This window comes from Anopheles gambiae, chromosome 2, assembly GCF_943734735.2.
Source record: "Anopheles gambiae chromosome 2, idAnoGambNW_F1_1, whole genome shotgun sequence".
NCBI classification, from domain to species: Eukaryota; Metazoa; Arthropoda; class Insecta; order Diptera; family Culicidae; genus Anopheles; species Anopheles gambiae.
The window spans coordinates 79,237,579-79,250,643 of record NC_064601.1 but is presented as its reverse complement, the minus strand read 5'-3'; the positions used below and the strand labels follow the sequence as shown (position 1 = coordinate 79,250,643).

Here is a 13,065-nt window from a genome sequence, read left to right as displayed (position 1 = left end):
CTATACTGCTATGGGTCTGCTATATCTATACTGCTATGAGGAAAAAAATAGTATTTTTGAAGGATTTTAAATTGTATTATTTATAGCAAAAGTCCTATTTTTTTCGAAGTGTCTTTACAGTTCTGTTACGGGACTAAATTCATTTTTTCGTTGTTGTAGTTTCTTCTTCTTTGGCTCAACAACCGATGTCGGTCAAGGCCCACTTGTGGGCTTGGCTTTCAGTGACTAATTGATTCCCCCCTCCCCCCATAGCAGGATAGTCAGTCCTACGTATGGCGGCGCGATCTATTTGGGGATTGAACCCATGACGGGCATGTTGTTAAGTCGTACGAGTTGACGACTGTACTACGAGACCGGCGTTGTTGTAGTATGTATACCAATATTACACAATTGGTTCAAGAAATGTGAAAATATGTAAAGATGTGACATACCATTTCGCACAGATCATACATTTACTTCTTCTTCTTCTATTTGGCGTAACGCACTACGCGGACATGTCGGCGTATACACGCTTTCGAGACATAATTCATTCATTACCCGGATAGTCAATCTTTGCTACGGGTGCACGGTCCATTCTAGGCTTGAACCCATGACGGGCATGTTATTGAGTCGTTCGAGTTGACGTCTGTACCACGGGGCCGCATACATTTGCATTTTATGAATTCTTGCTGAATGCCCCTGCACCTTAATCACTAGTGATGAGCTTTCTGGAGGGCACCCACGACTCCGACTCCGACTATTGTTAGTTCGATTCCGACTCCGCCAAAATGGAACCACTAGATCTGCCCAGAGACTGAGTCACCCGGAGTCGTCCGGAGCCGGAGTCGTTTGGAATCGTCCGGAGTCGTCTGGAGTCGTTCGGAGTTGTTCGGAATTGTTTGGAGTCATTTTGAGTCGCTCGGAGTCGCTCGGAGTCGTTCGGAATCGTCCGGAGTCGTTCGGAGTCATTCGGAGTCGCTCGGAGTCGTCCGGAGTCGTCTGGAATCGTTCGGAGTCGTTCGGAGTAGTTCGGAGTCATTCGGAGTCGTCTGGAGTCATTCGGAGTCGGAGTCGTCCGGAGTAACAGTGCACCACATTTCGATGTCGTTCTTTCTTTCCTCCTACATTCGCTCGAAAGAGAATGAATAAAATATGAATATGAGACTGGAATAATGTCAAACTTCGAATATAGGAGTTTATATTGATTTATTTATCACACACACACTCGCACACATTGAAATGAAATGCCTAATCATCATCACATTGCACCGGCCGTCACCGACCCCGGATGGCCCCAGTTGACTCCGGACGACACCGACTCCGAACGACTCCGAACGACTCCGATTCCGAACGACTCCGACTCCGGACGACTCTGAACGATTCCGACCACGAAAAACTTCGCTCTTAATAAATGCACGCACAAATAAAAAGAGAAAAACCCCAAAAAATGTAATGCCCGACCACTACAACATTACACCGGACAACTCCGGACGACTCCAAACGACTCCAGATATTGCCGGGTGGAACTACCTTTCGGAGTTGGTTCCGAAATTTACGGAACCGGATCGGAGACTAATCCGGATTTTTGCCAACTTTACCCATCACTATTAATCACGAACAACGCGTTTTATGTGCATGTGTTGAACTTCAAAAACCGTAACATGCAGATAGTTACAATGTAATGCTTACCACGGGGAAACTGGCTTGCTCTAGGATACCCATCTTGGATAATGCAATTGAATAGATTAGATCATGCTTAAATTTTGTTTAATTGTTTCTTCTTTTTCTTCTTTTGGCTTAACAACCGTTGTCGCTGAAGGCCTGCCTGTCCCACTACTTGTAGGCTTGGCTTTCAGTGACTTATTGATCCCCCCATAGCAGGATAGTCAGTCCTACGTATGGCGGTACGGTCCATTTGGGGCTTAAGCCCATAACGGGCATGTTGTTAAGTCGTTATTGTTCATAAACTAATTGGCCAAACAAGTGGTCCTATAACTGAATTAAAAATTGAACTTAAATAACTATAATAAATACTAACTAACAAGTATAATGGCAACCAGCATTTATGAGGACAAAAAAAATCTTCTAACTGTAACATTTCTGCGATTTGCTGAATTGAATCGATTTCCCATTCACAGTTTATAGTAAAACAGGCTTAAATAAGATAAGTTGCTCTAGAATTATTATCAATGGAGTCTCATGCAGTATAATAAGTAAAAAAACAAAGATCTTTCAGTTTGCTTGGAGCATAAATGTTAAAAAAACACAACCAAGCCACTTGTTAAATGCACCATTCCAGACTTCCGTGGTGCGCACCGTTTCGTGCCGAGTTCGCTGGGAAGAATAAACTGAAGTGCTCTAATTCGCTTCAATTAACTCAAACTAGCCTTGCAAGTTTGCAGGAACGGCAGGGATTGTGATTGGAGCTGCTCTTATTGGCTTGTTTCCGAACTGTTTTCATAATTGCTGCAGAACCCCGACGTGCGTGCTCGCGTTATGCCCTCAAATGTTGCTCTTCTTCCACCGTACAAACCAGACGCACTGAAACACTAGGGTTTACGTAAAGTTGCAGCGGCTGCTGCTCGTTCGAAGATGCAATTTGAGGGTAATCGGTATCGGTAAATGATTAATAGGCACGTTAGAAAAAATAACAACAGCAAATAATAATTGCAACTACTTCTATGCTTGCCCCTCCTTCTTTTGTGATTGGCAGGAGGGTTAATTTAAGCTGTCGATACACCATCCTTCCAGATTTACAAAACAGGTTTTTTAAGGCGTTAATCCAGCTTTGCTAATCGAATGGGGAATTTGCCCTTAATGAAGCAATCAAACCTGGCATATCATGTATCGATGACAACTGCTGCCGGGGTTCGCTCGTTACTCACGCAATGCGGTCGATTTACAGCGTACGACAGAAATTTTAGCACGAACTTTTAACGAAACTAAACCACTAAATCACAAATCAAACAAAACCACCACTCTGGCTGGCTGGCTGGCTGGCTGCCCAGTGGGACCTCTGCTGGGGTCGGGTAGGGCGATGAGCGAAGAAGAAGCGTGGCGGTTGCGACTTTGCTTCTTAAGATGCATCGATAACGGTCGGTGCGTTTGCGGCAGAATAACTGTAAAGTATTTTTCAAACCATGGGCCCCCCCGCAATTCGACACGCTCTAAGTACACCGGGACGAAACGTCGAATGGTCGAAGGAGGCGAGGGAGAACGGAGCAGCAAGAGCAGCAGAGGAGATGAGCGTATAATCTTATTTTCTGTTAGCGGTAGTCTACATTTCCCGTAGAAGTCGGCGTGATAATTAGAAAAACAAACTAATCCGTTCGCGAACATACAGCGAGAGCGAAAGAATGGCTGTTATTCTGTTGTGGGTTTAGCGCAAAAAATAGAAATGTGTGTGTGTGTGAGAGAGAGAAAGAATGAGAGAGAGAGGTAACAAAAGAAGAGAAAGAGAGCTTTTTCGGTGTACTATCACTGTAATAACTGGTTTAGGTACGCCCGAACATGCTATTAAGAAATGCGTATCTTTACAATCGTTTTTGATCTCGTTTCAATTGAACGGGCTCAGGTAGAAAAGAAGAAATTAATGAATGAATGTACATTTTATCGTGATCTATTCTATTAATTAATTTTCATTAGAATTTCACACTGACATGGAATAAAACTATGCTACAAAGTTCAGTACACCCGTTTCGCCCGTTAAGCTTATGTATTTGCACAACAATTAAACCTTCCAGTAGAGATTGATGTGTGGGTGCTCTAGATATTGAGCGAACAATTGAAATGCAACCATTACGACGGTCAAATGGTCAGTTTCTCAAGGGCATGCGTAGGACGAGTTGGAAAGACTTGGCACTAAATCATAATACGTCGGAAGCAAAGGTTAGTCTCTCAGCTGGTGTATTTTAAACAACCTGTGTCAAGGTCCTCTCTTCCAAGTGCGTTCCACTGATCACCTCCCCCCACAACTCCTCCAGTGCATTGAATTTTCGAAGCAACAGCATAAAACGCATAGCTGGGTGAAAGCAGCACCATCGCTGCCGCCCCATGAGAATCTCCCGAGAAGAGGATGGTAGGTGTATCGGTTTCTCATTCCCGTGTCCTTCCCACACGGGCACAAAAAAATATATGCTGCAACACATTCTTTCTCCCCTTTTTTGTTTTCTTCTGCCCTGTTCACTCCTTCACCGATCTAGGCAGAAGGTAGATCATGTTGTATAACAGTCTAACACAGCAAGCACACGGAAATCTCCATGTAAAGAAGAAGGCAACAAAAAGTATTTCAGATCTTCTGCCACGAAACTACCCAGCAAGCAGCACCACCAACCACCGGGAAAGAAAGAACCCCCAGGCCCCCACCCAGCCCAAGTGGGTAGGAATGAAAAGCATGCCTTGGGTGTGAAGCAAAGTAACCTTTGCTTTTCTCTTACTCCAATGCACGGCTGCGTATGTTGAAAAAAAAACAGGCCCCAAGAAAGCACGAAGCACACTTACGCACCAAACACAGGCAGCGTACGGATAGGCCTCTGTTGTCTTTCTCCCGCTCTTTGCCGGATCGCGGGGAGGGAAACCTGTGGTGCTGGGTGGTTGGTTGGTTGGCAGGCTGGCTGGAAGGCGGTTTGGCGCAGTACGATCGTGGCTGGACGCGCCAGTACAATTGTAGATCCCGTGCTGGGTGGACGGAATAACACACTCACAGTTGCTAGTGGAAGCAGTGGTTGTTTGCCTGGCTGCCCACCATTACACCAGTGCCAAGTAGTCACTTCCGGCCAGAAACGTCCGTTTGTGTAGTGGATTCTATCAAAGCAGTGGAGGAGCGGGTGAAAGGGGCAGTGCGTTTTTTTACGAAGATCCGGAGAAAGTCCTGATCAGGACAAAACAAGAACTTACAATAGTGTGACTTTGGGAAGTATTTCCCATTTTAAAACAAGTGATCGCCGTTGGTGGATAAAAGCGTTTTGCTACATTTACAGCTACAAAAGATGAAGTACCTCGTGTTTCTGGTAAGCATACGTTGGAGATACAGAGTGGAGTTGGCAAATTATAGGTCACGATGGATGTGATATCAAAAATTATGTTAAGATAAGCGAAAAAATTGACACCGTAAAATCACAAAAATCGGGAACGTAAGAATCACTTCTAGTACAAGAAATATTTAGGTCATATTTAGAACTGTTTCCACGCAACATTGAACGGATCACTTAACACTTAAAGTTGTACAAAGCACACGATTGCTTGGATGTAACGCTCAACAGCTTTGCTTAACAGGTGTAACAGAGCCAAGCGCTAGTGTGGCTTGGAGTTAGTCACCCAGGAATTCTGTTCCTGTGCGGGTGTGTGAGAGCATTTCTCCGGGGGGGGGGATCTCTGGGGTTTACTGAATGTGCCTAATAATTATGCAAATAGTGTTCTACTTTCTGCCGCTGCTGCTGCTGCTGCTGTGACCCAATCCGGGAACCAATCGAGTAAACGACGAACGCGGATGGGATTCATTTCCATGTTTTCGTTGTTTGGTAGCCTGCTTTGTTGAGTGTCGTCAAGCGTTGGTGTCCCATTTTGGTGCGGCGGAATCTGTAAGAGAAAGTTGTGCCTGCTTGCCTGCTTGGTGGCACTGATTCTTGAGAACGGTGCGAAATATGATCGAGAAATGAAGGAAAGGTAAAGAGAACGGAAGAGAGAGTGAAAGAGAGATAGACCGTGGCATTCAAGTCTCTTCTCCGCCTCTCAGGACCCCCTTCGAATGTGTACCGAATGCGTCATCACTGATGGGGGTTTTGTGTGGTTTTGATTTATTTGGCAGACATGTTTGTCTTTTATTTCGTTCCCATCTTGGGTGGTATAAAATGCAGGTGGCATCGACGTTGTTGAAATGATTGTCCAAGGTCGGTGTGCTTCAAGTAAGGGATGTTCCGTACCCTTATCCAACAATTAATCAATTTATAGGAATATCCACAATGCAGAAATAGCTGGGTCCCGACATCCCTTTATTAGGACATTAGAACGGTTCTACGGCAAACAGTCACCGATACAGCCCGGTCACCGGATGGGTGTATTGCCTCATACGACGCACAGTCATCGCACACAGTATAAGGCGTTCCGGTTTGCTCCGTACCCTGTGCTTCCTCGGGGGCTGATGCAGGTCTGAAATGTGTTTGTAGGTCAGATAGACAGACCTGTCCGAAGAACGGTTGGCCCAGTGTGCCAGGCGTATGTGTGGTAGTGTGCTGGTATTTTTATACACTTTTTTTGCTTTGCTATTCACTTTAATTGATGAACCTTTCTTTTCACGTACGTTGTGCATATTTCCGCACGCGCTCTGGCACATGAGCCCCTTCCAGACCGTGCCATCCGAGCCCCACACGGTTTTACAGGTTCGGATCCAGTGTAATGAGGCAGGCAAATCAGCCACTCCTAACGAACGCTGCCAAATTACACGGACCCGCTCGACACTGGACACGGTCTCATCGTTAACACACGGCATCTCAACATTCTAATCGGTTCGTTAATCGATAATCAACCTTTGAACCAGAACCGAAATTCCCCAAAACGGTTGTTTCCCTGCTGATCGGTCCAAGAACCGTTTCGTATGTCGAATCGGTATTTCAAACATTCGGAAAATTATACGCAATGCATTAAACAGGACAGCAAAACAAAAGAAGCAGAAGATAATGATGAGTTGGACTTCATTAAACTCGCATCCTCCAATCGGAAACCATGACGAAAGAGGGAATCAAGTTGGGTCAGGTTCGTCGCTTTTTTCTCTCACCTCGCTGCAAGCCATTGGCATTGAAGTCTTTCGTTTTGAACGTGAAGATTTGAAGCTGAACGGAGTGGCAGTTGCTCCTCAGCTTATTAAGAGCAAACGCAGTGTTTATAAGACCATTTATTTTAATGTTTGTAAACATTTTAAGATTTTGAGCAACAAATGCTTAATCTAATGTGTCGCTTACTTCATCATAATTGCTGGCTCTTGGTAATGATATTCCATCCACCTCAATTTTACCTCTGATTGTTTACTGACCAATGCATCATCATCTTCCGCATCGATCGGTTGAAACGAGTTATTATTGTGATGTTTCGAGTTGCTTCCCTTGTTAAATACTTTCTTTCCAAATGGCTAAAGAAGAGGATACGCATGTCGAGTGTGTTTTAGACTCGTGCGCTAGCTACTACAATCAATTGCATAAGTCGATAGCAGTGAAGAGCATTCACGTCGATGAACAATCGTCGATCGAGTGAGTGCCACGATCGCACTATCTCTGAGGCTTGTAGAAAAATAGAGCTTCAAGAGCAGGTTCAAAATAAGAGGCAGCAGTAGTATGCGCGCACCGGGTTTCTGTGCTCATTTCGCTTACTTGCCTTCCCCAAATATAGCGCGTATCCGTCGTACGAAACGGGTCGGGAAGAAATGGATGGTGGACTTGAAAATGGAACACCGCATTACTCACGTTACACCTTCGTGCGCCGCTTCCCCACCACATGCAATGCAATGTTGCCGTGCATTTTATTTATTACTACGCCAGGGGAGGCAAATCGCACATGTGTATGCCAAAGCTTCTCCGTCACTAAGAGGCAAAGCAGGAAAGCATCGCTGTCCAGTGCGGAGCGGATTAGCATCGGCAATCGGGTGCCCTGGAATGGGATGGTCTTTGGAATTGCTGTCGCTTTTCTAATGAAAAAAAATAGGCCACTGCAATCGGGGTTGAAAGATACTAAGAGTTTTCTCGCACTAAGTAATGCCACCTGAATGGAGCACTCCCGGTAACCGGTAATTCTGTGCCAAACGATCCTTGTGCCAGGAAAAAAACAGCTTCCCCCGCCCAACAGGTTTATGCTGTTGCAATCCCGTGTGCAATCGCCACTGCGTATTAACCTATGATTGGAACATAAAGTGCTTGAGATGATAAGAAAAGCCTGTTTCTTGCTCTTCTTTCTTTCCCATTAAAATAGGGGATCAATTTTAGCGCCAAAGCAGAACTGGCGACTGAAAAATGGAAAAGCGAATGCCACCGGGGGTTTAATATTTGCAAACATACTGCTTTCGCCTGTTTGCGCTGCGCCAGAAATTAGGACATGGCGAAACATTTCGATCGGTTTAAAGGCACATTAACAACGGCATTTGAATAAATAAGTCACAAAAGCAGCCCCAAACGTTGGATGGGAAAGTGACACTTTAAACACTCCTTCGGCAAAGCGATTAGCATATGTTCCATTTTCCAAAGTAACAAATTTCTATGTCAAAACAAAAGCACTGTAAGAAAAAAAAAAGAAAACAAAAAGTTTGGTAGCACTTGCAGGAGAAAGGCTTCTACTTAAGCGGAAGAAGCATCGTATGAGCCAGTACAGCACGTGCAGATGCAGGCTCTTGGAGCAGTGGCAAAGTGACGCAGAAAGTGAAGTGTGCATGGTGTTGTACAATTTACATGTTTTTTTTTTTGTTGCACACACAAATCGACCAGAAAACCAGCCAGAAATCGATAAAAGTTTACAATTTCACCTCGCAAGAGACGACGGTGTAGAAAGTGGTTGCCGTTGATTGTGGTTCTTTTTCCGTCTTTCCCCTCATCGTTCTCCTGTGAGCGGAGAGTCGTGGTGTTGGAGTCGAAAAAGGCGTGAAATGGGATTGATCTTTGAATGTGAATTTTGATCTCTTGCTGGAAGAGATGGATTTTGAAAACGGCAAAGCAATAAACAGAAACGGGTAGAAGAGGTAAAACGTGTGGAACGAAAGAAAGAAAAAATGACCCCTCGTGAAGTCATTTGCAAACTGGCTGGCGAGGCTCAATTACAAACCGGCTTGATTGAGTGCAGAAAGTGGCGATCGATGCTGATGACGATCAGCAGATGATCGTTGAACTAATTCCGGTACCAGTGATAGCTGGCTGTGCGATGCTGTACCGCGAACGTATTAGCCTAATTAGGGCACTGAAACGGAGAGTTTCATTGCACGGGCCTTGAACTTATGGCATATGGGTATTAGCGGAGGCTGCACTTAATGAGAAGCAATGGGGTTTTTTCTTCTCTTTTTTGTTTGTACTGAAAAGCGAATGAAAATCTCGATCATTTCGATCGATCAGCAAAAATTATAGATCCGATAAGGAAGTTTGGAAACTTCCACGCGGAAGCATGAAGAGAGCTTTCCGTCCACAAATGGCTTACGGTTTCCATTTTATTTACAGCTGTTGTTTGGATGCCAAGCATTCCTTCGGGCCGATGAGCTGCTGGATTCGGAGGAGCCTCCAGAGGGGTAAGTAAAATCAACTGGACAATCGATATTATTACTACCGGAAAAAGACATTAATTGACATTCCTTCACTGTCCTTCGATGTGCAGTTATTATGCATTCATAGAATCGCCTTCAGCCGTCCCGCCAAAGGTCCGTTCGCCGCCCTACACGCACATCAACATCGAGTGCAAGGAAGCGACCAACCCGAAACCGTACGTTTCAGCCAACAATCTGTGCGGGGATCTGAACAAGGGCAAGATTCCACGCAACCCGATGAAGCAAAACGTACTAGGCGAACCGTACCCGTTGTAAGTGTCCAGCGCTTTAATTGTAACGTATTCTGCTAGCAGTTTTGATAATGTTCGATTTTCTTTTCTTCTCTTTTTCGCTAGCGAATTGATCCGAAACCAAACGCTCAAGTTCCTTTCTAAGACGTTGCCCGTGCTCAAGGCGGATGATACGCTACCGAAGGTAACGCAAATCATTCCCGACGAACCGGTGGATCAGTTCGACGACAATGGGTACGTGAATATGAATGAACTCAATTTTGGCCGACTGTTAATGTGTGTGTTTCGTTACTGTGCGGCGTTTTAGCATTGGCCGGCGAATGGGCAAATCGATGCGCATGGAAGAGGAGCGCCGCGCGGAAGAAGACGCCCGTGCACCACGAAAGTTCTGCGACGGTGGCGGTGTGTTCTGTGCGCTGTACCGTGCCATCCAGGGCGAACCGATCAGCAGCAAGCTGGTGGCGGAAAGACGCGAAGAGGCACCGGCCGCCTACCCGCCGCCACCCCGCTACGAGGGACCGCCGACGCCCTGCCCGGCCAAGGTAGAGTACGCGACGCCCGTGTTCGCCAAGAACTACCAAGGCTCGTGGCGCTACGTGGTGCAGATCCCGTACGAGGGCTACTTCACGCAGACGGTTGAAGTGACGCGCTGTCTGCAGGCACGCTGCCACTATCTGGACGGTGGGTGTCTTTCGTCGCCGCGCTGGGTGAGCTTGCTGGTGGCCGAAATCTTCTACCCGAACGCGGAAGAGCAACCGACCGTGCCGACCACGACCACCACGACGGCTCCATCCATCCAGGACTTCCAGGCGTACCAGCAGTATCTGCAAAAGCGTGCCGGACTCCCGACCGACAACGTGTACGAGAGCACCATCAACGGCAGCCCACAGCAGCAGCAGCAGCAGCAGCAGCAACAGCAAGCACCGACAGCGGCCGCCTCCAGTGCCAAGGCTAATCAGCACTGCGATGGGCACGATGAGATCGGCTGCTTCCAGGTGCGACTGTACTACGACTGGTTCCTCATTCCCGGCTCCTGCAAATGCTGGCGGCCGGACTACTTTGCCAAATACGTGCGAAAACGACCATCGCCGGATCTGTAAGACGGGCGCTGTGTGTGTGTGAGATAGGTCCTGCGCATGCTTTAGCAGTGTAATCGTGGCGACACGCAAACGAGACTTATATTTGGGATGCCCTCTCATCGACGGACTGATGACTGAATGGCAGCAGGCTGGCAAATTATTTATTATTTATTTTCTACTTACGAATACGGTCACCTGGAGTGAAATGGGCGACGATGGGGGTTGTGATGCTTGCGGTACTGCTTAAAACTTGTAAGACTGGACACGCCTGGACCGGCAAGCATTCCGGCAAACCTTGCTGCGGATATGAATGGCGCGAACTCAGCCGTTTACAATGATGAAAAGCAATAAGCTACTCACTTTAGCACTGTTAGGCGGCAGCAAGGCAGGCAATTGGGTTGCGGTGTACTTCTACTACTTCTTTTTAAACTTTACTCTCGGGGAAATAGCAAGCATACAGCCCGCACACCTCCTGGGACGGCCGGAGTAAACCGAACGCGTCCGGGCGTATGTTCGCGTGCAAACAAATGAATGTATGAGATTTTCCGCATCGCTTTGAAGGTTTCGCAAGGTTTGCACGGGCTAGAATCACGGTTTTCCATTTTGTTGGCAAGCCTGTGTGTACCTGGTCGTAAGACAAATGCTCGTGCAAACCTTGCGGATACGGCTTGCGCATCAAATCTCTTTAAATCTCCGCACACTCCAGCACAAACACGCGAACACATAAAACGAACACAACACACACTAGCATTACTTTTACTATGTAAATAAGACGTAAATCTTTTTAAAATATGATCGTGATTTTTTTAAATAAACGGTTTTCAAGTACAGACAAAAAACAACTGCATCCACGATATAGTAATGAGAAATCCTTTTCATCGAATTGAAATTCGAATTTATGAGCTTGTACTCAAAGGTTCTTAACGCGAAACTTAACGAAGCTTATACCGCATCGTCATTCCACAGGCCGCAAAAAGGGGAACTGAACGAACAAAATCAACATGTTTTCTCGTTGTTCCCAGCAGACTGGTAAACCTACGAGAGCCAGAAAGCATGTGGATTTTGTATTTCGTTCAGTTCCCTTTTTTGCGGTTTGGGTTCTTGCTACAAGGAAGCGTAAAACAATTCTTATCCATACATTGGTTGACTCCTATGCATCTGTCGTTGAGTGCTGGTAGTTTTAAAAGAGGCAGTTTAATTTAATTGTTGCGTATAATTTAATTAAACATCAGCGTGTTTGTTTATTCCAATCGTTTTAGAGGTAATACAATCATAATGGTACACTTAACAATTAACAATATTTAACTTTTTTTTGCTCATTCATTTCGTTGATAGTTTATATGAAAACAAATTAGTTAATGGCACACACCCTCAACCTCTTGCTAGACAGAAAAAAATAAGAACTGGTTACAATCAAGGACCCAAAAGTACAGAAAGATAAAAACAAGTCGGAAAGAATACACAAGACCTAGACTTTTTCAGCCTTCTAAGAAGTTTTTGGATTATTGCACCCAAAGTACCCCTCAATTCTTCCAGGAACTTAAGTGTTGGGTCAATCAGATTCAGAAACCATGAATCTGAATGAATCTTTGAAATGTTTCAATGAATCTGAATCTCGATTGTAAAGATTCATGAATCTCAAAGATTTCTGAATCTCAAACATTCAGGAATCTTAAAGATTCATGAATTTCAAAAATTTATGAATCTCAAAATATTCATAGATCTCGAAAGATTCACAAATCTCTATACATTCACGAGTTTTTTTTTAGCAGCCGATGAAATTGTTTCATGACGTTCAAACGGCAATTCTTTCATTATTGAGAATATTCATGAAGCACAAGAAATTTAAGTGTAATACGACGTGAACCTTTATTTCACTTTTTAATCACGCGACGATACACACTGTAAGCCGAGCCAGAACCTTCTGCTTCTTCTGCTTCTACAACCTACGAGGTCATGCCAGCCTACACAGAAATTCGAGACTTCTTAGCAGGTGCCACGCAGCCGGTGAGTTTGTTTTGCTACGGGCAGACGGTCCATATGAGGCTTGAACCCACAAAGTTGTTAAGACTCGAGTTATTAAGTGTTAAGTTGTTAAGATGTTGTTAAGTCGTGCGAGTTAACCAATGTATCATGGGAACGTGCAAATTCAACAGTTTTAAAACCATACATCTCTGAAGGTTCATGAATCCCTGAAGATTTATGAATCTTAATGGATTCATCAATCTTATAGAGAATTCTTGGAGATTCATGAATCTCAACAGATTTCTTAGGAGATTCATGAATCTTTAGAGAATATGAATAAATCTCAACGAAAGATTTATGAAACCCAACACTAGTTCACACGTTATTAACTCTTTCTAATAGGAAATAAACTGTAGGTGCCGGCAATTGGACGCTATAGCACTCTTTTTGGATAAATCTGATAGGAATTTTCAAGGAGCTTGTTCAAAAAGGGTGCTATAGATTCCAACTCCCTTCATGTAAA

General features: G+C 44.9%; 1 protein-coding gene across 1 annotated transcript; it reads left to right on the top strand.

Moving 5' to 3' along the window:
* The first annotated feature begins 4,622 nt into the window (after window positions 1–4,622).
* LOC1274804 (uncharacterized) lies at window positions 4,623–11,416 on the top strand. Its single transcript, XM_001688453.2, has 5 exons — window positions 4,623–4,988; window positions 9,165–9,232; window positions 9,319–9,519; window positions 9,604–9,732; window positions 9,806–11,416. Exons 1-5 carry the CDS (start codon window positions 4,968–4,970, stop codon window positions 10,596–10,598), a joined length of 1,212 nt encoding a protein of 403 aa, XP_001688505.2. The 5' UTR covers window positions 4,623–4,967; the 3' UTR covers window positions 10,599–11,416.
* Window positions 11,417–13,065: the final 1,649 nt, after the last annotated feature.

Coding starts and splice junctions, on each gene's coding strand:
- LOC1274804 (XM_001688453.2), top strand. CDS start 4,968: ATGAAGTACCTCGTGTTTCTG. Junction 4,989..9,164: donor TGAAGTACCTCGTGTTTCTG/GTAAGCATACGT, acceptor TTTTATTTACAG/CTGTTGTTTGGATGCCAAGC. Junction 9,733..9,805: donor GATCAGTTCGACGACAATGG/GTACGTGAATAT, acceptor GCGGCGTTTTAG/CATTGGCCGGCGAATGGGCA.